A 25,483-nucleotide genomic window follows, 5' to 3' on the forward strand; every position below is an offset into this window, starting at 1 on the left:
ATTATATTATAATTTACCATGTTTCATACACAATGAAGTATATAGTACATTTTCTTAAATTTAAGAATGGATGGTTGACTTAAAGGGGGATTAGAAGATTTGCACTCCCATCACTTGGCTGGGAGGCACAGGTATCTGCTCCAGAGCACGTGCACACACAAATGAGAGCAGGACCAAGGAACGCTGTCTTGTCTCAACTTCACAGCAGCTGGCATTCACTGTCCTGTGTCTTCTGTAGCGCCATGCTTACATGCTATCATAGTGCAGGTTCACTGTGGCATCAGTGGAGAGTGACTTCCAATGGTTTCCAATGGTCATTGAGAGTAATAAAAAGGAATCTGGTGATTTAAAGGAAGATGCTACAGATCATCAGGGTCTCCATGGGCTGTGACCTTCCAGACCTGGCTGCAAGTGCTGGCAATATCAGCCAAGCACTAAGACCTTCCCTGTGAAACTTAGCCATAGACATATAAAGTGCTGGGTAACTGGGGTCTCACGATGCTCCTGAACCACTGCACCCATCAGTGCAAAAGCAACAGCAGGCCAGCTTTGTACTGGGTGATCAGAGACAGTTACTGCACCTCACTGTCACCCTGCGCCCTCATCCTTTCCCGCGCCTTCACAGGGGCATGCCTTGTTTACATGTTCAACAGGAACATTTGATGGAACTGTACAAAATGCAGATTTTGTTAATTATCACTCTTGAGAAGAGTTTTAGAAATTTTTCATGGTAAAAGAGAAAGTGAGACACCCAGCGCCAGCCTGTTCTGTCTGCAGAGAAGCACTCCAGTGCAGGTGTGAGCTCTTGCTTCAAGTGACACTTTCATTCCATAGGCAGTGGCTTGAAAGAATGACAATCCACCAACAATGGTCACTCACGTAAGTATGAGGCACAGACCTTCCTAACAACTAACAAAATTACCAGGTCCCTGTAATGGCATCTTGCCTTGCCAGTGAACCACCCTTTGGACGTGGTTTCAAGTGCAGACATGACTCATTATAAGGCTGAGGAGGGGCTGTCTCACGCTCTCTTGGGTTGTGGAGAGCATCAGAAGGGCAGAGACTGCATTTACTGGAGCAGGAAGATCACAGGGGTTATTTATTATCTGAGTAAGTGTTTCCCTATTTATCATTCATCTTGGATCTGGTGGACTCATTTAAACCCTGCATTCAGATCCCCCTTAAGAAAAAAATAAAAATAAAAAAGGACAGAATCTGTGGCCCACGATAGGCAATGAGGACTTTTGTTTATTTTGCTCATTTTAAGCCCTTTGTAGTGGCATGCACCTGTAATCCCACTGCAAGGTATGCAGAGACAGCAGGATTCCCAGGCAAACTCTTTATTTTAAGATAAGTTATTTTATTATCGCCACTATGTACATGTGCAGTGACAGTGCACACGTGCCAGGGCACCTATGTGAAAGGAAGAAGACAACGTTCAGGAAGCCAGTTCTAGCCTCCGACTGTGGATTCCACATCCCACACAGGCTGTCAGGCTTTCACTGACTGAGTTATCTTGCCATCCCAAATTTAAGCTTTTAAACAGAAATTAGAACCATGGAAAACTTTTGACAGCTTTTCAACACTCTGTGACATGTCACCAAGGATGACAGCACAGCAGCTCTAAGTTTTCACTGTATTATGGAATACACCAACATTAGGAACATAAGATAAGGATGGAGATTTTCCAAATGAGCCACACATCGTGATGCAAAGCTATATGGAGCTACAAGACCTGAACTACAAAACAGGCTATGACTGTAACATGAGAAATAAAAGACCCAGAGGCTGACATGGGGGTTCAAGCTTCCAGCTGAAGATCAGAGAGGCAAAGCAGACAAGCCAGTAGATCTTAGCTCTACCCGACTGAAATGGCAATCCTGTCTCCACAAATACTCAGAGGCAAAAGGCTCTCAGATCCTGTCTCCTCCTCCTTTTATTCTTTTTCCCCCCCAGCCTTATCACCCCTGTCTCCACCTCCCTAGTGCTGAGATCACCTTTGTGTAAGCTGTTTCTTTTAGGACTGGATCTATTTGGTGTAGTCAGTGTGGCCTTGAACTCAGAGAGATCCATCTACCTCTTACTCCTGGTAGTAAAGGTGTGTGCCACCACTGCCCAGCTTCTATAGCTAACTCCAGTGGCTTTAATAAATCATGAACACTATATGAACTGTGTGCATGTGTGTACATGCATGTATACTGCACATGTGCACAAGCAGAGGCTAGACACTAGGTATCTTCTGTAATCACCAACTTAGCCTGGAGCTTCTGACCCAGCTAGGTGGCCCCAGGGATCCTCCAGTCTGAGTGCCTTTCACTAGGGTTACAGGTTCACAACACCACGATGGGGCTTTTCTACTTAGGTGCTGGGGATCTAAACTCATGTGCTCATGCTTGCATGGCAAGCACTTCACAGGTGAGCTATCACCTCAGGCTGGGTCAATGGGCTTTAACATAACAGAGTATAAAAATCTCATTCATATAACCTCAGATCCCACACTGCGACTAACTTTTAAAACATGACTGTTTCAAAACTACTGACTCCTATCTCCAGTGGCTATTGAGCTAGCACTGCCTTTCTAATTACACAGCTGTGTGGAGATTGGCATTTCCACCAAAGCAGTATATCCCACAGACCGAACACAGCTTTCCAATGCCAGGCAAAGAGACTCCTAAGATGTAAAAATAGTGCTATCTCTCTAGCAGGTTATCTGTGTCTTATAAAAGGTCGCTGTTTATTGTTACTATGGTTATTGCTTATGGTTACTATTATCACTATTATTATTATTATATTGCCTGTATTATGAAAATGGTGATGCGTGCACTTCCATCTCATGTGCAGAAGCCAACGGGGACAACAGGTAACCTGTTGTATCACTCTCCAACTTATTCCCTGAGACAGGGTCTTTAACTGAACCTGGTTCTTCCCTTTTGAAAGTGGTTGACCAACGAGCCCTAGGGGTCCACCTTTTCTGTCCCACACACCGATGTTTGGGACAGTTATAGGTATAGGTTAGACTGTACATGTCTAACCATGTACAGCTTTTATGTGGTTGATAAGATCTGAAGTTGTGCTTCCTCAGCAAGTGTTCCCACCTACTAAGCCATCTCCGCAGTCCTGTATGACTGTTTTCAAATGAAGCAACTTTCTTGTGAAGTAATAGTCTCCCTTTCTCTTCCCTCCTTCCCCTCCCTTTGAAGGACTGAGGATCAAACCTATGCCTTGTGCTGGGCAAGTATTCTGCCCCAGCTCAATAAGCATTTCCTAAATTTCTGGGTGTGGTTTCATATGGGACAAATATTGGAAAGCACAACCCACATAAAGCTCTTTGGGATCTTAAAGAGCATTGAAGGGAACTAAGATGGCTGGGGTGAGGGAGGGCTGGGGTGAGGGAGGGCTGGGGTGAGGGAGGGCTGATGGGGAAAGTACTTCTGTGTATGTTTATCTTATTGATTGTTAAATAAAATACTGTTTGGCCAATGAGACAGCAAGTTAGGACTAGGAGTCAAAGAGGATTCTGGGAAATGTAGTAGAGAAGTGCTGATCCAGGCAGGAAGTGACATAGCAAGGAGACTCAGAAGGAGAAACAGGAAGTGTCCCCCTTTTTCCCTCTGCTCCTGCTCCAGCAGCGGGATGTGATCCACCGGCAAGGAGGGACGCCAATAAGGCGTCCGATAAGTCTTATAACATATATAGATTTATGATAGTTAAGACTGAGCTGACAGATGAGAATCCTAGTCATTGGCCAAGCAGCTTTGAACCTAATACAAGTTTCTGTGTATTCATTTGGGCCCTAACTCGGGTGGGCGGCTGGCGTAAAGCTCACACGTGGCGGTGGGGCTCAGGCGGCTTTTAGCAGAAAGATTTATTGTAACAGAGGGCTGGGGTGAGGGACAGCAAGCATAAAGATGCTTGCTGCCAAGCCTGATGCCTAGCTTGAGTTCAATCATTGGTACCCAGATGGAACAAGAAGAAGACCAACTTCCATAAATCAATCAATCAATCAATCAATCAATCAATAAATGGGAAACTGAGACCATTAAATACAATGTCATTTTTTCCCCACACCACAACATTCTACAGCCAGGAAAAACAAATTGGGTGATAAGACGGATGGACTTACGACAAGAAGGCCTCATTTACAGCTTCGAAGAACTCTGGCGAGAGGGCTTCCTGAGGTTCACGTCCATGGTAAGTAAGTAGAGCCTCCACCAGTGGTTCAAAATCAGGCAGAGTAACCAGAGGGACACAAACTTGTGACAGGGACATCATGCGCTCGGGAGCCATCCTGTTGGAGAAAAGAGTAAAAGGTGACGGCCCATATTAGAAAGCCATGTGTACCAGAACACATAACGTCTTCTGCTGCAAAGGACAGTGACGGCCCCCATGCTGGCCCAATAAAGATCTTCTCTAGCAGCGTGTGCCAGGTCTTCCTCAGTCACTGCCATTCCCGAGTCTGCTGAGCGTGAGTGAATGAGTCCTTTATTTGTACAAGGATTTTATTTGTACATCTATCTGCAGACACATCTGACAAACCAAGGCCCAAACAACTCCAAGCCTTCCACAGATCCCCAATGCAGACACTGGCCCTGCCTGATCCAGGAGTGAGTGCTGTCAACTCCGCAGCTGCTTAACACCTCCATCACTACCCCCTGGCTCAGACCGCGCCACCACCTCCAGCTGCACAGGAGCAGTCTCCTTACGGCCTCGGTTTCATTCCACTGCTTATCAATGAGAGACAGTTCAGCAGCCCTCTCAACTTCACGTTACTGCTCAAAAGTCCTTCCATGATGGCCCGAGTGGTCTCCCATAGCAGGCAAAAGGTCCTTGTACCCACAGATAAGCACTAGGGAGACCAATAATGTCAAACATGCAGGCCTGTCTCTTCAACGGAAGGGATGTGTGATGTGAACCTGTTTTCCACCCAGAAGGCTGGGAGCAGAACAGATGTAGTTAATAACCTGATGACCCGATGACCTTCACTATCTGTAGAGCAGGCCTAACCTGAGTCTCCCACAATTCCTTCCTAAACCTTTATTCAGTGACAGATCCACCCCTCCTGTACCTGTAGCTCTGACCACACCTGTTGGGCATGGTCACAGGTAAGGACGTGACTGGGAGTGAGTTTAGGTCTGGGGTCTGGGCAGGTTGCTCTTTCTTGAGTGCAGTCGGGTCACAGGGAACAGCCTGGGCAGATTCTTGGAGCCGGAACCTGCAGCGGCCATCTGCTTCTTGTGTAAGTGATGACTTCTCTCCGAAAAATGTATTTAATATTTGAACTTAGTTCCATGAATCATTATCCATGCCTCTGCAGCTGGCAGCCCAGCGGGACACTCACAGCTAATGGGGAGTGAATGATTTGCCCCCACTGGGCATCCACACTACAGGTGTGGGCAGGGCGGATACCTCACTACGGCGTTACCTTACACTTCTCGGTCATAGCATCCATCCTGAGGACACATGTCATATGTACTTTGTAGTGTGGTGACCTCTATTTTATTTGTATGACCAAGACCACACCTGAACTTCCTCTACATGCACGTGGGACTTGAGATAACTGTTATCAGTAAACTTTTTTCCCCAAAATTTGTACTGTATTTAAATGCCTAGAAAATAAACTGCCCAGTGTCAGACTCTAAAAGTTTGAACCAACATCAGCTAATTAAGTCATGTTGAACCAGATTTCCTTCTTGTCTTATTTGGATCTGCTGGCTATGGCGTTTGCAGGGACTCCCCTTCTAAGTGAAAGCCTGTTGTCCAGCCTCCTGTGAACTACTGCTAGCCACCTTGAGTCACAGGAGCCTCAGAGATGCTGCTTTGTGGCAGTGCTCTGACCATTGCCTATCAGTGCATCATCTGTGGTGTGCAGCATTTTAAACAAGTTATGGTGAAGAAAAACTAGAGACTGGGGACCCCAGCAGTGTCCTAGGAGCTCACCAGCTCTGCCAGGTCAATGGCTTCAGCGTTGGGCAAGGCATGTTATAGGATGCGTCTTTCAGCAGGGAGCACCCAGGTCAGCATAGCTGCAGGAACCTTCTCCTAGTTCTCACTCTTTCTCAGGAGTTCCCTCATAGCTGCACTGTACTGAAGGGACTGGATCTTCACTGGCACGCAAGCCTTAAGAGATACAGAGGCCCTTTTCAGTTTTTCTCAGAACTTTATTCTTTATGCTGGAGTGACTCCCTACACACAGGGTATGCTGAAGAAACAGATGTTACACAAAACTCTAAACTGATAAAATCAAAAGTCATCAGACCCTCACCCAAGTGTTTTCACACATAATCGTAAATAAGAAATTTGGCCCCAGGTTTTAAGCAACAATGTGACACATATAGTTGCCATGTCCCTTTTTACATGCATGCCTAGTACTAAGCATATGTATACACTGACAGACAGGAAGGTCATTCTCATGTTTCACCATCATACACACAGTCTGAGCCCCGGTCACACACCCATGTGTAAGTATTCACATATTATATTTCTTTCTTGAGGTGGGTGACCTAAAGGTTAAGAGCACTTACAGCTCTTACAGAGTACAGTGTTCTCGGCTATCTCCAGTCCAAGTTTAACAAAGTCAACTGAATGGTTTCTCTGTCCCTATGAGTCAAAATTTTCAACTCATTCTCCAATTAAATAACTTGTTCTTGCATCATGAGTTAAATTCCTAGAGGGAGATACAGGATTTAAGTGTGGTAGATACAATCCACCACTGACAACCACTCCACATGCTAACTCTTCTGACTAACCACATCAGGACAGGCTTCTGGACAATGTCAGCTGAAACAGTATCCCTTTGTGCCAGGCTGCACCTTGTAACTGCTTCAGCACGGCAAAGTCCACTAATGGATCTCTGTGATGACACCGGTGGGTGAATGGTGATCACTGTGGTTAGTAGCTTCCTAGCAGCAGCAGCTCTGTGCAGGACAGAAACGGGACAACTGCCCACTGAATCCACAGAGTCCACGGGATGCAAGTGCTGGCCTGACATCCCAGGAACCCTGACCATCTCAAGTCTTCCTCACTTGCTCCACGAGTTCTGCTTACTATAATCTTTCTTTTGCTTTTTTCCCCCTCAAAGAAATTTGTAATTGAGTAAGACACAATTTTCACTGGGAAGTTTGCAGAGTGTGTTGAGTCGGTATATAGTTTCAAAGGAAATTCAACCTTTCTATGGAGTTCATTTATTCTTATCAGAATATTGACTTTAAAAAGTAACTTGATGCATCATATGCTCCTCTTTGACTCTCTTTATGAGCTTTTAAAGTCTTGATTTTTAATAGCTAAAAACCATGAAATTCTGTTCCCTGTCCATTAAAAATAAATAGCTTAGTCCCTTGAAACCTTGGACAAGAGTCAAAAGTCATGTGTGTGGTGTGTGTGCAGCTGTCTACCTTGTTTTTTGAGACAAGAGGACCTGGGCTCACTGAATAGAGTAGGCTGGCCAGCCAATGGGCCTCAGAGACCTGTGTGTCTCCATTTCCCCAGGACTAGGATTACAAGTATGTACCATGTGCCATATGGATGCTGGGGATCAAACTCAGGTCCTCCTATTAGCACAGCAAGTACTTTACCAACTAAACCACTGCCTCAAACCCAAACGGGAAATTCTTAAGGTGCAGCTGCCCTCTGAGCTTTAATGGCAACCCAGCATCGCTATCCTGAGGCCTAAATGGTGCCATGACAGAACTTCAAAGACAGCTGCCAAACAAACCTGATGGGGCCATCATAGCCATGCTACCAGTAATAAACTAAAGCAACACTATCTTTCATATCCAAAGGTATCTGCCAAGTTTTTAGCTGCACAAATCATAACCTTGGAATTGGAAACAGCACAGTGGTCTACAAACTTTCTGGTTCATACCTGAATCTATAAAATCGCATCTACTTATGAAACACACCTGTTATTATTCGTTTCACTGGTATGACTTCCTAAGTACAAGTAGCTGAAGGTTCCAAAACAATCCCAAATGAGCAAGCTGTACCATTCTTTTCTTTGTTTCCACTAAGGGACTTCATTCATTGTTCACTTTTTATCATGTGACTAAAGTTCATTTCACAAGTTTCAAAATCTTCATAAAACATAAATTGATGTCATGAGTTCAGATGCAGAGATAGAAAATCTCCATGGCTTGATTTATAGAGGCTGATAGTCATGTGACTAAGAAAAAAATTAACAATTCAGTGACAGATGTTTATAATTCTACCTGGTCTTTGCTACAAACAGGTAAAAGGTATGACACTCTGGACTTTCCAAGCAGTTGTCTTCCTGTACAGTCCTATGGTTTGTCGCAGACAGCTGGGAAGCTACAGACAACCCTACAGGAAGGATGTTTCAAGTGGTGTGTACTTAGCCTCAAGCCTTCTGCAGTTCAGTTCTTGTGCAGAAGTCATTTGGAATACTACTTTGGCGATGAGTCTAACACTTAGTGTAATGCATTCTAAAAAGCACTGCATACGCCCCCTTGAACATGGATCTCCAGGTCTGGCAAGTCTCGGGCTGGATCCACAAATGCCATGAGTACTTTCAGAAGGCTATCTGTCTGCATTTTGGTAACTATAAGAGTCTTTAAATTGTCTGTTGTTTTTCTCAACAGGGCTTCTCTGTTTAGCCCTGGCTGTCCTGGAACTTGTCCTGGCCTTGAACTCAGAGATCCTCCTGCCCCTGCCTCCTGTGTGCTGGGAATTAAAAGTGTGTGCTACCACTGCTCAACAACTTTAAAATTGCTAAGGACATTGATCATGCACCTTTTCCAGCCTTCCTGGGAGAGACAAACTGCAGCCATTGAGATTCAGTGCTTGGTCAGTGCCAGCTGTCTTTCCTACCTACTCAGTCCCTCTCTCCTTTCACAAAATAACTTTGACTGTTGGCTGTTTTAAAATGAGCCAATTTACATGTTAGTGAACCCTCCAGTTTTCCTTTTGTATGGATTTCTAGTTTCATTTCACTGTGATCAAAAAGTAGGGCTGGTATGACTTCATTCTTTTTCCATTTCTTTTAAGGCACGCTTTGTGATCCAAAATACGGCCTATCCTGGAGGATGCTCTAAGAGAAAAGTGTGCTTATTATTATTATTATTATTATTATTATTATTATTATTATTATTTGAGTGCTCTGTACATCTCAACGTCTCTTAGCACTGCCTTGGTCCTATTTACTTACTACTCTTCACTCTGAAAAAAATCAATCCATTTACTCAAAGTGGAGTGTCAAAATTCTACTTGTTTTCTATTTTCCCATCAGTCTATCAATGCAGGCTTTGTATTTGTGGCATTCTGTTGTATGTACAAATCTTTACAACTTAAATCTCTGGTGAATGGATCCCTTTATCCTTCTATAATATAGTTTATCTCTTACAATAGTGATATGATAGATGATAGGTAGGTAGGTAGGTAGATAGATAGACAGATGGACAGACTACACACACACACACACACACACACACACACACACACACACACACACGTACGCCATACTTTTGCTGTCTTTTGGCAATCGACCCTTCATCTTCAGTTTTTGCGTGTCCCTATATCTAAAGCAAGATCCTCAGCCTGAAGATGTGGTTCAGCTGGTAGAGTACTAACCAAGATGCACAAAGCCCTGGCTTTGATCTCCGACACCACATAAGCTGGGTATGGTGGTCATCTAGGTTAGGGTTTCTATTGCTGTGAACACCGTGACCAAACATCACCATGGGGAAGAAAGGGTCTATTTGGCTTATACTTCCATATTTCTGTTCATCATCAAAGTAAGTCAGGACAGGAAATCAAACAGGGTGGGAACCTGGAGGCAGGAGCTGATACACAGCAGCAGAAGAGCTGCTTACTGCCTTGCTTCTCGTGGCTTGCTCAGCCTGCTATCTCATAGAATCCAGGACCACAAGCCCAGGGATGGCACCACCCAGAATGGACTGAGCCCTTTCCTGTCACTCACTAACTTAGAAAATGCCTTATAGCTGGGTCTTATGGAGCAGTTTCTCAATTGATGTCACCTTTTTTCAGGTAACTGGAGCTTGTGTTAAACTGACATAAGATTAGCCAGCACAGGGATACGCACTTGACATCCCAGCACCAGGGAATATAGACAAATTCAAAGTCATCACAGCTACACACTGAATTTGAGGCCAGCCTGGGATACATGAGACTTTGTCAAAATAAAGTTTAAAAATGATGAGAGATGAATAATCTCTGGGTCACTATCTAAGCGGGTCTAAAGTATGAGCAGGAAAATATTATACTCAAATAAATAAATAAATACACTCAAATTTTTAAAGAAAAGTAAACCTGATTAAAATAGCTAAAAATGATTATAAAAATAAAAGTAAGATAACCTATAAGGTGGACTCTTGTAGAGAGCACACAGTTTGCTTTGGCTGTATCACTGTTGTAGACAACCGTCTGAGTTCCAGCTGTGCTCACTTTATGCAGTGGAGGAAGAATGTCTTCTCTGTTTTAGTTTCATGAGCCAGTGATCTTTTTCTCCCTCTGGTGTCTGTATCCGGTACTGCAGAATCTCTGTACTTGAGACAAGCTGGCTCTGCTTTGTTCTTTGTACCCAGACAGGCACCGGGAAAGTGAATGACATCTGGGGCTTTCTACTTTCCATTCTTCTGAAATCGTGACTATGCCATTCCTTTCATGTTTATCGCTCCATTCACTTGCCTCTTCTGCAATGATCTGCTTAAAACCCTGCCATTTCCATCCTGGTCCTGGAGACAGACTCAGGTCACCAAGCTTAGCAGCAAATGCTCTTACCCCACTGAGCCATCCTGCATACGTACATCATCCTCTGTAATAAGCTGCTACATTGTTTATCAATGTGGTGGTGTTGGTTCACACACTCATGGTCAGTGTATGGAATACACTGATACATTAAAGTGGGTGTGGTAAACTTTACACATTGGAGTGTGCAGTGTCACCTTGATTTTCTCTTTAGATTTTTAATTGCAGCAAAATGTAAATAAGTTACTAAGCACACATAGATAGTGACTAACACTAAATATGCTCACATGCGCCTTCTCACCACTGTTATTTATGCAAAGGTATCCACTGGCCCCACAAACCGAACACATTAGACATAGCTTCCCTTTCTCTCCCGATTTCTGCTCTGCTTTCTATTCCAATAAATCTACCTATTCTAGGACTTCACATATGTGGAATAAAAACCTATTTGCTTCTGTGTTAGACTGGCTTTACTAAGCATGTTTACATGCTCTCTCATGCTGATACATACATACAACTTGTTTCTTTTTACAACGGACTTACACTTCATGAAACATAAACACATTTTGCTTATTAACTATGGTTAATGAACAAGACTGGTATACAGACGCCTGTTTTAATTATTTTAGGATAATTTCCTACTTAACTTGAGCCATCAACTTGACACAACTTAAAGTCACCTGAGAAGGGAGTCTCAATTAAGGATTACCCGAATCAGACTAGCCTGTGGGGATGGATGGCTGTGAAAGATGTCTCGGATACTAATTGATGAGGGGGCCCAGGCTACTGTGGGTGACACCATCCCTATGCAGGTGGTCAGGGCTGCATGAAAATATGCATAAGAATATACTCCATGTGCAGGATCCTGAGGGTGAGCCAATAAGCAGGGTTCCTTCATAATTTCAGCTCCAAGTTCATGCTTAAGTTCCTGCCTTGACTTCATCCTCAGCAACAGACTGTGACCTGGAAGTCAAACAAGCCCCTTCTCCTCTAATTTGCTTTTCATCAGAGTGTTTTATTGAAGCAAAGGAAAGGAAAGTAGAAGAGAAATACACATTGCAGTGGATTTTCTGTGTCACACCACAATTCTGTTTCATTCTTCTAGAAAACACTAATTTGCTTTCCACTGTGGCTGCTCCAGTTTTAACCACCACAATCAGCACACAGGACTCCAGTCTCTCCTCATTGCCCTTGGGGCTTTCCTTGTCCTTCTGTTTGTAGTCACCATGGTGGGTATCAAACAACCCTTCACTGTAGTCCTGGTTTGCATGCTTCCTAATGGGTGTGGTGCTGAATGCCTTTTCATCTGCTCAGTAGCCAGCTGTTCGCTTCGTTTTAGTTTTCAGAGGGAGGGTCTCCTACTTGATTTGTATCTGAGGGTGACCTCACTGACCTTCTGATCCTTCTGTCCTCAGTTCCCCAGTTCTGGGATTACAATTGTATGTGCCATTGTATGCCCTATTTTTCCAGGTGTGTATTTCTCTGGTCGCATGTGAAAGGTTCAGGCATTATGCTGGCCTGCCCCTGTTACCTGGTGGAATCCACTCAGGCAATACCCTGGTCAGCCCAAGGTTCCATGGGAAAGAAGTCTGCACGCAGGTGCAGAGGACCCCTTTAAAAGATAGGCCCCTGCCCTCTCTCTCGCTCTCTCCCCCTGTTCCTGCTCTCTGTCCCCTCTCTCTGTTTCCCCGCTCTGTCTCTCTATGGCGACCGGCCATGGCGGTCAGCCATTACCCTGTTCCTCTTCTTAGTCTCCCCATTCTACCGGGCCTTATAATAAACTTATAGTCAATATGTCTGTCTCAATATTTCTCTTTTCTTCTTTTTAAACAAAAGAATAACATTTTGGCGCCCGACTTGGTTTAGGCTCTCTCTGTAGACACTCTCCCAAAGCTAACTGGTGGGATAGTTTTTCTTTCTTTGTAACTTTTCCTGCCAGGAGCACGGGAAATCTCGGAGATCCTAAAATCTGAACTCATAGCCCACTTCCATCTCCACTTTTCCTGGCACTTCCTCCTGCCTGCAACAGCCTGAGATGCCGGAACTCAACTCGCCGCTTTCCAACTAAGGATCTCTTAAACTCACTGATCTGCCTATTTGCTACAATCCGGTAAGAAAACCAAACTGTTCCCATGGGGCAGACCCAGCGCTGTTCAATCTGGGTCCATTTTTCGGTTTCGGGCCGGGTGCTCTCAGACAGGGCGATCTGTACATTTTTCGGCCTTGCCCACGGGAAATACATTTTTACGGGATCTTTCGGTTATTGGCAGCAAGTAGGTAAATGAGCGGAGTTCTGCCTCCCAGTGGGAACTTTCTTTCACCTGAGAATGTCCCTCATTGTTCTGTTTGTTCTTTCTCTGACTGTTTCTTCTTGGTTGGCAATGTCTGCTTGAGATGCTCTGAGAGTTTTGTTTATTTGCTGGTTTTCATTTTGTTTGTTTGCTGGTTTGAAACTTTTCTGGCAATTGAGAATGTGGTTACGGGGGTCGCCATCGGCCACGTGTGCTAACCTGGGGGCCGCCATCTTGGTCATAACCATATGACCTAGCTTAGGCCTACCCACTCAGTTCAATGACTTCCACCGGCAAGCACTGCCACCTGACATCTTGCTTTTTATTTCTTTCACTTGTTGGGTGCATTTCCTAAAGGTCAGGCATGGGATCCCGCTCCAGGAGCGGTGCTTTTTTGCTTTTTTCACTTCGGACCACTGGGTCCTTTTTCAGTTTCGGGACAGCTGTGTCCCCTTCGGGGCCAGGCCCCTGGCAACTCCCACGGGCAGACGTGCATCCGTAGAGGAGCTTTTTGCCGGTTCTCCACCTGCCTCACCCATGGGAAATGCATAGAGGGACCTTTCTGGTTTCATCCAACAAGCAGGTAAACAGACAAAAGCGGCTGACGGTTGCCGCCATTTTGGTCATGTGACCTACCTGTAGGCACGCACAGCTCCAGCGGCCTATCCAGCAAACCTGTCTGCCGGATTTTTGATTTCTGCCAGATCTTTTTGCTTTTATTTTATTTTTTGTCTATGATTTCTTCTTTCACCGACTCTGTTATTCATGGCTTGTTTACTAAATACTGTGCCTTTCCAGGGCCCTCTGTTTAAATCTACTCTGTCCCTTTAAATCTCCTGTCTGTTTGCTACAATGTACGGATCAGAGATTACAATTTGACTCCCCCTTTACTGTTATCCAGTCCTGCTTATCTCTTTACCTAATTTAACTTTATACTTATCTAGCTCTATATACAACTTAAATTAAACTATTAAGTCTCATATTTCTAAATTGCTATATATCTTTAAATGATGATAAACATTTAAAGTCTATTCAAATTAACAAAATATTTATACCACTCAGTTTATCCTATAAGCCTTTTACAAAGGTACAGCTTTTATTACAAAAAGGAATTTTTCTCTAACTAAAGGCAAACTTAACTACTAAGATACTAAACAGACAGCCCTCAAATGCTCAGAGATCTAGAGAATATGGCATTTAAAATGTTTTGTTAAAAAGCTTTTTGTAACAGAGAGATAGGCCAGCTGCTGGCCCCACCCCATTTCCTCCGAGAAGACTGACGGGCACTGAAGAAACTTCATCTCGGGTCAGTGACAAAGCTGGTCACTGAGCAACCCTGCCCTTCACCTCAACTGGTACAAAGTATTCCAGACCATGGACAAGAGGACGATGGAATCGACTTTCCCGGCGTTCCTTGGGCCAACGGTAGGCAAGTCTTCCCAAAGTCTATAATCCACAGGTCACAAGTTATCAGCAAAAAGGCAGATATCCTGCAGCCCACTACTATGGATGGAGGACCTTGGGGATGGCTGTCCATGCAGCCTGCTGGCAAGTCTCTGTTATTCTTTAATCATTGATTCAGGTAAAATCTTATCCTTCTCAAGAACTCTGATGCTTTTGACGACTGATAGTCTTGCCAGCTTAAAGCAAAACAGATTCCAGTAACAGGTATTTTAGGGTTTATCTATGTAAAGATAGGAAAGTCTAACATGTATGAAAGTCTGAAAATGTAGTTATGAAGGCCTGAGGATAAAAAGGCGTAAATGGTGATAAAATGAGTTGAGACATTAAAAAGAATAAAATATGTTCCTGATTTCTCTATTTCTCATGCTACTGTTCACAGTAAAGTTCAACAATACCACTATAGGATCATAACTACAAGGTCAAGATTAAGATGCTTGTCATTGTCCTAAAAAAAAAAAAACTGTCCATTTTAAAATGGTAATACTTTCAGCCAAGTTGCTTCTAACATAAATATGCCTCTAACATGTCTAATACTTATGTTTCCACAAACTCTAAGGATTCTTGTAAGTTCCAGGGAGCCGAATCAGATCCAAACAGGTCAGATTCACTCCAGGTAATATTCAACCTTTCCCTGGTCCCAAATTCCCTTCCCTCATGTTAGGACACCTCGGGAACCCCTCTCATCTTACAATCTTCCCGTCAAATGACAGGACCTAAGAAAAATTTTTTTTCTAAACTTAACCTTGTCTTCTATTCTACAAACATCTTGCCAGGACTAAAAGGCACCAGAGTGGCCCGGACTACAATGAAACAACAATCAACTCCAGGACATGGCAGCACCCCCAACCCCCCAAAGACGATCAACGCCCCAGGCCAGCAGGAAGCAGCCTTAAGACATCTTCGCCCCTACTTCCCTAACCTGCCACGCCCAATTCTCTAACTTTTATAATAAACAACAGCCGGGATTGTAAGAACAAAACACCTGGATGACCCTAACCCCGCCCCCTAACAAGCGGGTACTCACTCACCCGCCATGCCTTTCGACCTTTGCCCTACTGCGCATATGCAACCTTCCCTTTAAAAGGTCCTGCCCCACACCCCTCGCTCTCTTTCTCTCGGCTTCCCTAGGGTTGGCTGACTGCCCATTCCCCTTTCCCCCCCTCTGATAAATAAACTCCACGTGGATTGCTTATTCGTTGTTCCTTTCCTTATTAGCAGCTGCAGCTTAAACAAAAGAACAACAGCATGTCTACTTAAGCTGGGTCTTCTGCCTGTTTTATTTTGTTTTTCCTTTGTTTTGAACCCAGAGTCCATTGCAAATAAGATATTAGAACCCAGCCCTCTGTCACTGAGGTAAGTCTCCAGCATCTGCCCAGTGCTGGGTGTTTGTTGCTGTTGTTTAAGGGTCTCTAGACATCCCAGACACTGATTTCTTATGGAAGAGCTTTTATTTATTTATTTATTTATTTATTTATTTTAGACAAAGTCTCACTATGTAGCCCAGGCTGTCTTTAAGCTTATTAAGAAATTCCAAGCTGGGGGCTGGACATGGTAATGCATGCCTTTTGTCCCAGCAATTGGGAGGCAGAGGCAGGCAGGCAGGTACAACACCAGCCCAGTCTTCTATCACTGAGCTACCAAGCTCCTAAATTCCTAACTTTAATAAAGTTCATTTTTTTTCCTTTTAGAAAATCTATCATCATCACCATCATCATCACCATCATCACCATCATCATCATCACCATCACCACCATCATCACCATCACCACCATCATCACCATCATCATCACCATCATCACCATCATCATCACCATCATCACCATCATCATCATCACCATCACCATCATCATCACCATCACCATCATCACCATCATCACCATCACCATCATCATCATCACCAGCATCATCATCATCACCATCATCACCATCACCATCATCATCATCACCATCATCATCATCACCATCATCACCGTCATCATCATCATCACCATCATCATCATCACCATCATAATCACTCTATGCAACCATCACATCTGGAAGGACATGTGCCACGGTGCCTGTGTGAGGTCAGAGGACAACTGTTCTCTCTTCCCACCTTCATGAGTTTTGAGGTTGGATTCAGGTCACCAGGCTTACACAGCAAGTGCTTTACCCAGTCAGCCACCTCTCTAGCTCTTCAATTTATTTTTTCTTTGTTGCCTATATTTTTGGTATCATATCTAGGGAGGTAAAAAGTCAAATCTAGTGTTGCCAGGCTCTTTGGACAGTGTTTTCCTTGAAGAGTTGACACATTCATTTGTGATGCGCTCAGAAAGGCTGAGGTAAATGCCAGTTTTGATAGAGCTCTGGGCTGGCAAAAGCTTTAAAAATTGTTGTTGAACAAAGTCTCTCAAGTGCCTGGATTCTTTGGGTTAATGATTTGTTAAAAATGCAGTGCTCACCAATGAAAACAGTTCCAACTTTGCTCACAGAGTGAAGAAACATCTGTGATGTGATTAATTGCCTTTTAATTTCTCTGAATCTATCTGATTTGTTTAGTCTAGATTCTTGACTATTGAGTTTCTTAAGGTAGGTCACATATCTACATCAAAATATCCATTGCCTTGTACACATCCCAATCGTGTGTGCGGTATAGACCTCAACACACATGGAGGGAGCGGGGTCAGCAGATGAACACGGGGGTGCACATGTGTGTCCACGCCTTCTCCTCCTGCAGTGAGCCTCAGGCTCATTTTCCTTTGTGCACCTCCCTGAACAGGCGGGGCTTGTCCAAATGTGCACACCAAAGGCATTTCATACTTAACTTCCCCGTGACTGCTGGGAGAACAGTGACTTAAAAAAAAAAAAAAAAAGAAAAAAGAATAGCTAAAAGAACTCTCCACTAATACACTTTCTCCACCTGGACTCCGGGTACGCCGTGAACATGCATTTCTGATAGTCGGTGAGCCTTTCTCTCATAACCAAGCAACACCTTCTAAAACCCCAGCCAAGGGATGTTTGGCTTAGCACCTACCGGCTTTGAGTGTTCAATCCATTAAGATGACTCTCTCTAAGCTCAGACACTAATGACAACACCATCTGTAAAACAAAATCAGACGCAGGTCAGCTCACACTGCAGCATGGTTACCTCAGCTCCATCTCTTGCTGTAACACATCCCTTACCATTTCCTCCCCACCTCGTGTTTACTTTGCAGAGTGAGCAGAAAGCAGTATCACCTCACACTGACTGCCGCGTGCGTCTCTGCACTGAACATCTGCAATCCCACAGAAGCAAGAGGCACAAATAGGTCCTAGAATTAACACCAAACCCACAGAAAACAGACATACTGGAATGTACTTATCTTCTTCCTTCTTTAGTTCCTTTTTTAAAAATGTGTATGGCTTCCAAAACATCAAAATAGGTGGCAACCATCAAAGTCCTCATTCTCAGAAGAGTGTAATGTATGTGTGAGTGTTTATGCCACAGAGCCTCGATGGGAGCCAGAGGACAACTCTTCAACCTTTATGTGGGAACTGAGGATCAAACTCAGGTTTTCATGACAAGCACTTTCACCTGGGCCATCCTGCCATCCCTTTAGTTAATTTTCTGCTTTGTTTCAGCATAAAATTCAATCGGGTTATTTTAGATATGATATATGCTCAGAAGTGTGGGCTATGTTTATACTAGGAGTGTTCTGGAATCTGAGTGAGTGAAATGTGTTGTGAGAATCCAATGGCACCTCACACCTCCTTCCATGGTCACAGGTCTACCCCAGGTAAGAAACAGACAAAAGTTCTATGGCTCCTTGGAAGAGGAAAGTATCCAGTTTACCCTTCACATAACTGTTGAGAATTTCAATACAAATAAAGTAAGATACTCACATTTTTAAGCAAACTGGGACAGTAATCAACAAGCTCATATCCCAGATTTTCAGCAAAAAGACTGACTTCTTTTAAGTTGAATCTGAACGTGGAAAGTACGTGTGATAACAAACTCTAAAAAACAAAAAGAGAAACAGTCAGCTTCTCCCAAGTGGATGGAGGTGTCTTCGATGGGCAAAGCCTGAAGCCTGCGTCACCCGTAAAGTGCCATGGTTCCTATAAAACCAGTCATTCCCAGATTGATCAATGGAATCAAATCAAGAATCCAGACATAAGTACAAATACCTATGGATACCCGATTTTTAATGGAGCAGCCAGAAATATACAATGGGAAAAAGAAAGCATCTTCAACAAATGTTGATGGATGCAGCATGCAGAAGAATGCAAACAGATCCATATCTATCACCCTGCACAAAACTCAAGTCCATGTGGATCAAAGACCTCAGCATAAAAGCAGACACACTGAACTGAACCTGATGGAAGAGAAAAGTGGGAAATAGCCTTGAACACACTGGCACAGGAGACCACTTCTTGAAACAAAACACCAATGGCAGAGACACTAAGATTGACAATTAATAAAGGAGACCTCGTGAAACTGAATAGTCTCTGTAAGGCAAAGGACACTGTCAATAGGACACCCAGACTTTGCTACCTGAATGCGACAGAGACTCCGGCTGACCTACTAAATCCCTATCAAATACTTTGATGTGCCTGCATACACTGAAGGAAATAAATTCTGATACTAGGGGTCATGCTCAAAAAGGCTCATTTTACTGTTTCGCTGTGAGCAATGCCCGACTACAGGGCTGAGACGGATAAGCTGCATATATGTAAAGATGGGGAGAAATAACAGCGGATGGCAGGACAGAAGTCCCATGTGAATTTCCACGGTGGGCACAGACCCCACCGCGTACATGCTGGATGCCTATGTCTTTACAGTATCTATCAGGGTGCCTGTTTCCATCTCATCATGAAATAGTTCACATCTTCAAAAACAATTAAGGTCACAAGATACACTTCATCAACTGTAAGATTTAGTGACACATTTGAAACACAGAGGCAGCCTCTGTGACGCCCCACCTTCCACCACTCCACAGCTTTCTATCCCAAACGGGAAATTCTGATTCAATCTGGCATGCTCTTTAGAGCCTAGAAGGCACTTTCTCAGAGTAGGTAACATGCACAGAGCTCCAGGCTGCACTAGAACACCACAACTGGAAACCTGAGCCTGGAGACCCAGCCTAGGACCTCAATTTAGATGACTTTACAGAGTTGCTTCAGTAACTCAGTGGCAGGAAGCTACTTCAATCTCTTAAACCACAACAAAACCCAGAGATGTGGCCATTCTGTTGACAGAAATGAACACGCCAGAAGAGAAACACCAGGAACTTAGATGATGAGAGTGGCTTTTGGAGAATGTACCGCACAGGCTCCTTACTAAACACTGCTTGTATGTTATTGCTGTTTTTCTTTCTGTTCAAACTGTGCTGAGAGAAGAAGGTAAACAAGCTGACCACACATCCCTAGGAGAGCTATCTCCAAGTTCGTTTCGTTTCAACTGTTAAGTGCAGGGCCATGAGAACAAGCAGTGCTATGGAAGCCACAGGGAGCTTCTTCTTCCCTTAGAGCTGCTCACACCACATAGAAGGACTCAAGGAACACAGCAAGAAAGCAAGGACACCGAGGCTAGTTCCCCACCGATGTGCCAAGAGGTACTATATAGATAGGAAAGGCCTGTCTATGTCAAAGCCATATGGAGGCGTTCAGGTGTGGCCCAGGCTGGGGAGGTTTGGTTGAGCAGGCTTAGTCTGGACATCAGCAGCTCTGGGTTTAGTATGATAAAGCCAGAAGGAAGGAGGACAGCATTGGAGAGCTTGTCCCCCAATACCAACTCCCTTGAGTTCTGAAGGACAAGGGGGGCTGCTTGCTTGTATGGGTTTGTGGGGTTAGGAGTTCTACACATGAGCTCGTGTAGATGTAGAATTGAACTCTGGTTGTCAGACCTGCATGGCAAATGCCTGTATCCACTGAGCCATATCTCTATTACATCTTTTAATCATAAAACAATTTGCAAAATAAAATTGCATAATTTAATTTCTTCTGTCTGTTTGGTCTATGATTCCCTGATATGAACTGCTACAGAGGAGCTCAGAGGTCCAGCCTCAGATAAGACAGGCAGAAGTCACAAATGCAACATACTGAGTCCTCCCCTGGGCTGACAGGCTCTAAGAAAAAGCTTTAGAGCTGAAATCTCTTACTTAAAAGTAGATTCCATGGGCTGGGGAGAACGCTCAGGGGCTACGCTTCAAGAGGGCCCAGGTTCAACTCCCAGCACCCACATAGTGTCTTACAGCTGTCTGTAACTCCAGCCCAAGGATACCCAATGCCCTCCGGCTTCTGCAGGCACCAGGCACACATGTGGTGCCTAGTCTTAAGACCCTCAGCATATAAAATAAAAATTAAAACTTAAACTTCAGAATTAATTAAGATGGGCCAAGGATGTACTTCAGTGGCAGAGTGCATACTAGAGAACCTGTCAGTTCTCAGTACCAAAACCACCAGCAAAATAAAAATCACCGTTTCTTACTCATAGGAATATCTGTCTTACTGCCACCTAGTGGCAAGATCTTTAAACACAGAACCATGAAAGGCTGCCTGCACTAAGAGGAGAAAGCTCTTTAAAAGGCCAGCTGATCACAGAGGCTGGCGGACTCCACCCTCCTGGGCCAGTCAGTCTCATAAGAGACTAACCAATAACACAAACCAGTGTCTGCAAGAAGAACATGGAGAAATGACCATGCACTGACAATAAAACGGTGCAAATACTTCAGCCCTGCTCTTTCTAAAGCCTCCAGAGGTCAAAGTGCAGAAACCAACATGACTGCAACAGTGGAAATGCCCGAGTACATATACACCTGCCACAGTGTGCATGCAGAGGTGAGGAGACAGTTTTCCAGAGTCCGCTGTCTCTGGCACAAACTGGGTCCCCAGGATGAAAATCAGATTGTCAAGCTTGGTGGCAAGAGCCTTTACCTCATGACACACCTCACTAGCCCACACACAATGACTTCTGAAAAGACTTACTTTTGTGTATGAGTAGATGCCTGCCTGCATGCATGCATATATGTATGCATGCATGTATGATGTATGTATGCATGTATGCATGTATGATATATGTGCACAATGTGCATGCAAGGTCCCCGGGGGCCAGAAGAGGGCATGAAATCCTTTGGGGTTGGAGTTCTATAGAGGGCTGTGAGCTGCCATGTGGGGGCTGGGAACTTAACCGGGGTCCTCTGCAAATGGTCTTAACCACCCAGCTGCCTCTCTAGCCCCATGCAAAAGGATTTTTAAGCTCCATGTTGATTCATGAAATTAAATTTTAAGAATGAAAGATTTTTGCTACTTGAAGAGCACTGGAAATGCTTACTCTAAGAAGACAAGTTCTCACAGGTGTCCCCTTGTTCTCACATGTTTTGGTTCCTTCCCACCCTACTGCTGTCGTCTGCACAGCATGTTTATTCCCAGGACAGATTATGAGGGTTAGAACACGCATGGTCAAGGTACAAAGAGGTGTAGGCAGTTTTCCTGTCCTGACCATCTGCTCCCAGATAAGCAACACAGAGGCTGAATATTCCTTATAAACACTTGGCTGCTAGCTCAGGCTTGTTTACCAGCTAACTCGTAACACTTAAATCAACCCATACTTCCTATCTGTGCTTTGCCATGAGGTCTATAGCTTGTTCCCTCATTTTAAACATGTCCTGCTTCCTCGGTGGCTCACTGGTGTCTCCTCTGACTCCACCCTTCCTCCTCTCATCATTCTCAGTTTGGCTTTCCCACCTTACTTTATCCTGTTCAGCTACTGGCAGGTCAGCTTGTTTATTAAACCAACCACAGTGACATATATTCACATGGCATACAGAAGGGTAATTCCACAGCAAACTGTGGGGCTCACTCAAACAAAGGACTAGTAGACCCAAACTGTGGTCCATAATCCTGAACCAAGACAAAGCACATATTTATGCTTTTATAAAACAAATTCTGTGTCTATCATTAAAATCTTTTAGGATATCTACCACTGTATTCTCCATTGCTCATGTCTCTTCATTCATGTTTTAGGATGTTTTATTCGTTCATTCAGCAAACAGACACTGATAGGATAAATCCCCCAGACTGTGATGGGCAGCAGACAGGAGCAGTAGGTGGTGTAAAGCTAAGACGCTCTATCAGTTTCTGTGCAAACAGAAGGAGAAAGCACTTCACAGTGATGACATCTGAGCCAGCTCATGCCACGGCGTGGGGGGGGGGGTGTTGGGGGGAAGCAAGAAAATATCCAGATATCCAGGAGTGGTGTGGGCCTGAACAGTGCAAGGGAAACATGACTGAGCAGGAGAAAGAAAGAGCCGGCACTGAGCACATGGTCATGGTCATGGCCTGGCACTGTGGCCGCTGCTCTCACCTGTTCCTGAGCATAGGCCCACCCTACCCACCTGGCCAAACTTAACTTTCTAACTGATTCATCTGGCCCTAACATTTCTGTTTCTCCCAAGGAACCCAACAGGATTCCTGCCTGTCTCTGGCTGTCAAAAATTACCCTAATCACTCAAAACCCATTTTTTTCTCTGATATTTCAACTGGATATAAGATCCTTGTTCTCCTAGAGCCTCCATGGGGTCCTACTTGCACTCCTGTCTAGAAGCCTGCAATACTGTTTGTTGGTATTGCTGGTCTGTTTGCTTGTTTTTCAAGACAGAGTTTCTCTGTGTAGCCCTGGTTGTCCTGGAGCTTGCTCTGGACCACGATGGCCTTGAACTCAGAGATCCTCTTTCCTGAGCAAATGCAAGCTCTGCTCACACAGTGAGTACTTGCTGAGTCAAATTCCACAGGAAACAAGACTCCAACTCTTACAAGCTTCCTTTGTGACCTTTTTTTCCACCACAAGAACAAGAGAAGTTCTGGGTTTTGGGCTATTTGTACACTGTGTGAAGATGTATTGTTGTGACTGGTATAACAAAAGCTAAACGACAGAGTGGGGGTAGTAATAGGTGGGACTTCCAGGCATAGAGAGATCGAGAGAAAGGAAAGGGAGAAGAAATCTAGGTGGGCAAGATACACCAGGGAGACACTCCAGAGGTTGGAAACACAGTACAGAGTAGAGGTAACCAAGCCACGCGGCAGAACGTAGATTAATAAAAACAGGTTAAGTATTATTAGAGCTAGTGGGACAAGTCTAAGCTAATGGCCAAGCTTTCATAATTAATAATGTCTCTGGGTCATTATTTGCGGGCTGGTGGTCCAAAGACAGTTGGACAAGAAAGACTGCTACAATTCTGTTTTTCACAACTTGCTTTCATTTCAGGTCATAAAGTAGCCAGAGAACTAAAAGCCCTGACACTGATACACACTTTTACTTAAAGAGTCTGACTCAATTTGGAAACCTTGGCCAAAGCCTCATACTGCTATAGACTCTATCCCACCAACAACATGTCGTTTTACAGCCCGTGGTGGCCGGGTACCTTCCAGAGGCTGAGGACACCCAGAAGGGACAGGACAAGCAGCAGCAAGCATCCTCACTGTAGAAAGAGGCTTGGATATTCCAAAGCAATCTCAGTCCAACATGAAGCTGATCTTCATATTTTGAAACTAATTTTCATAGGTTCATGCAAATGATTTATTTTGCCTTCCCCAATGGACCCTTCAGGTACATTAAAATGTGTTTGGCCTCCCCTTTCTCGAGCCCGTATAGATGTTAGTCTAGAGCAGGTGGCAGAGGTGAAGCTCTCTGAATGCTGGGAAGATAAAATGCCTGTGCCCCAAAACTGTGCCAGCTACTTCCTCTTTCATGGTCACGTGGTTTTGCTTAATTGTCTTAAAAGGATATATGGTGTTATACCAGAACTCTTATTTAGCTATCGCTGACATTCCTAAGTTAATTAAATCATCTTCAAGTGATTTCTAGTTTTCAATGCTGGGTATCAGGCTGAAAATTGGGCTTCTGTTCTTGACAACTCCGTCTTAAATTACTACATCTCCCCCTTTACACAGATGATCCAAACACAAGGCCAACATGTAAATTTATTCCAGAGGAGAATGCATAGAAATGCTGCCTCCTCTCAAGTAGACTGAAGCACTGTGCAACACTGCAGAAGCCCGGCAAGAAGTGTATTGCACAACTTTTAAACGTGAATGTCAGGACTAGAGAAATGGCTCCGTGGTTCAGAGCACTGACCGCTCTTCCACAGGCCCAAGTTTGGTTCCCAGCACCCAGATGGTGACTTACAACCCTCTCTTATGCCAGCTCCAGGGGGTCCAATGCCATCTTCTGACCAGAGGGCATCGGCACACAAGTGGCGGAAGACACAGATTCAACAAAACACTCAAGACACAGTAAAATAAATCTCTAAAATATCTCAAAACACGTGCCAGAGGTTTGCATAAATGGGGACACATAAAAAGCTTTGGCAAGAAGAACTCAGTGTCACCAAGATGTATACTGTCTGGGTATGAACTGCAGTTATCAATGACAGCCCTACATAGGGTTGTTAGTGGGACATCACAGACTTTCCTAAAGCTAATACAAACAAAGCAGGAAGCACAGCACATGCTCATGAAACATGAGAAGTGCATGACTACACAGCCACCTTGACTCAGTTTACACACATGAAGCACACATGGCGCACAGTCCTTGCCTGTATCATGATGATTCTACCCCATCATCTACAGCATGAGCACGGAAGGGCTTTCACCATGCTTTGTCTGTTGCCAACTTAGGAGTACGTCCACCCTACTTATAGTAGTAAAAACTAGAAGAGAGACAGCATTCAAACCGCTCAAAAAATTATTAGAAGTTTGTTACACTGAAAAGTTCTCAGTTTTGTTGCTTCTGGATTAAGAATTAAAAGCAGCTGGGCAGTGGTGGCACACATCTTGAATCCCAGCATTGGGAGGCAGAGGCAGGAGGATCTCTGTGAGTTCAAAGCCAGCCTGATCTACAGAGTTCCAGGACAGCCAAGGCAGTTACACACACACACACACACACACACACACACACACCCCAAAAACAAAAACCCTGTCTCAAATAAATAAGTAAATAAATAAATAAGAATTAAAAGGCATTTAGACAATGAAAACATCTGATACCAGTA

At 44.2% G+C, this 25,483-nt stretch overlaps 1 protein-coding gene across 2 annotated transcripts in view; it reads right to left on the reverse strand.

Annotated features, from left to right (window-relative positions):
• Fancc (FA complementation group C) overlaps positions 1-25,483 on the reverse strand; it is a 129,535-nt gene that overhangs the window by 36,251 nt on the left and 67,801 nt on the right. For both annotated transcript variants that reach the window (XR_004769440.1, XM_027409661.2), the window contains exons 5-7: positions 18,336-18,449; positions 17,488-17,552; positions 4,124-4,288 (exon numbers count right to left, since the gene is read on the reverse strand). Coding sequence is in view for 1 of the 2 variants with exons in the window: in XM_027409661.2 (XP_027265462.1) it covers positions 4,124-4,288; positions 17,488-17,552; positions 18,336-18,449 (344 nt within the window). In the remaining variant the exon portion in view is untranslated. The remainder of the gene's footprint in view (positions 1-4,123; positions 4,289-17,487; positions 17,553-18,335; positions 18,450-25,483) is intronic.

The sequence above is a fragment of the Cricetulus griseus genome, chromosome 3 (genome assembly GCF_003668045.3).
Source record: "Cricetulus griseus strain 17A/GY chromosome 3, alternate assembly CriGri-PICRH-1.0, whole genome shotgun sequence".
Taxonomy (NCBI): domain Eukaryota; kingdom Metazoa; phylum Chordata; class Mammalia; order Rodentia; family Cricetidae; genus Cricetulus; species Cricetulus griseus.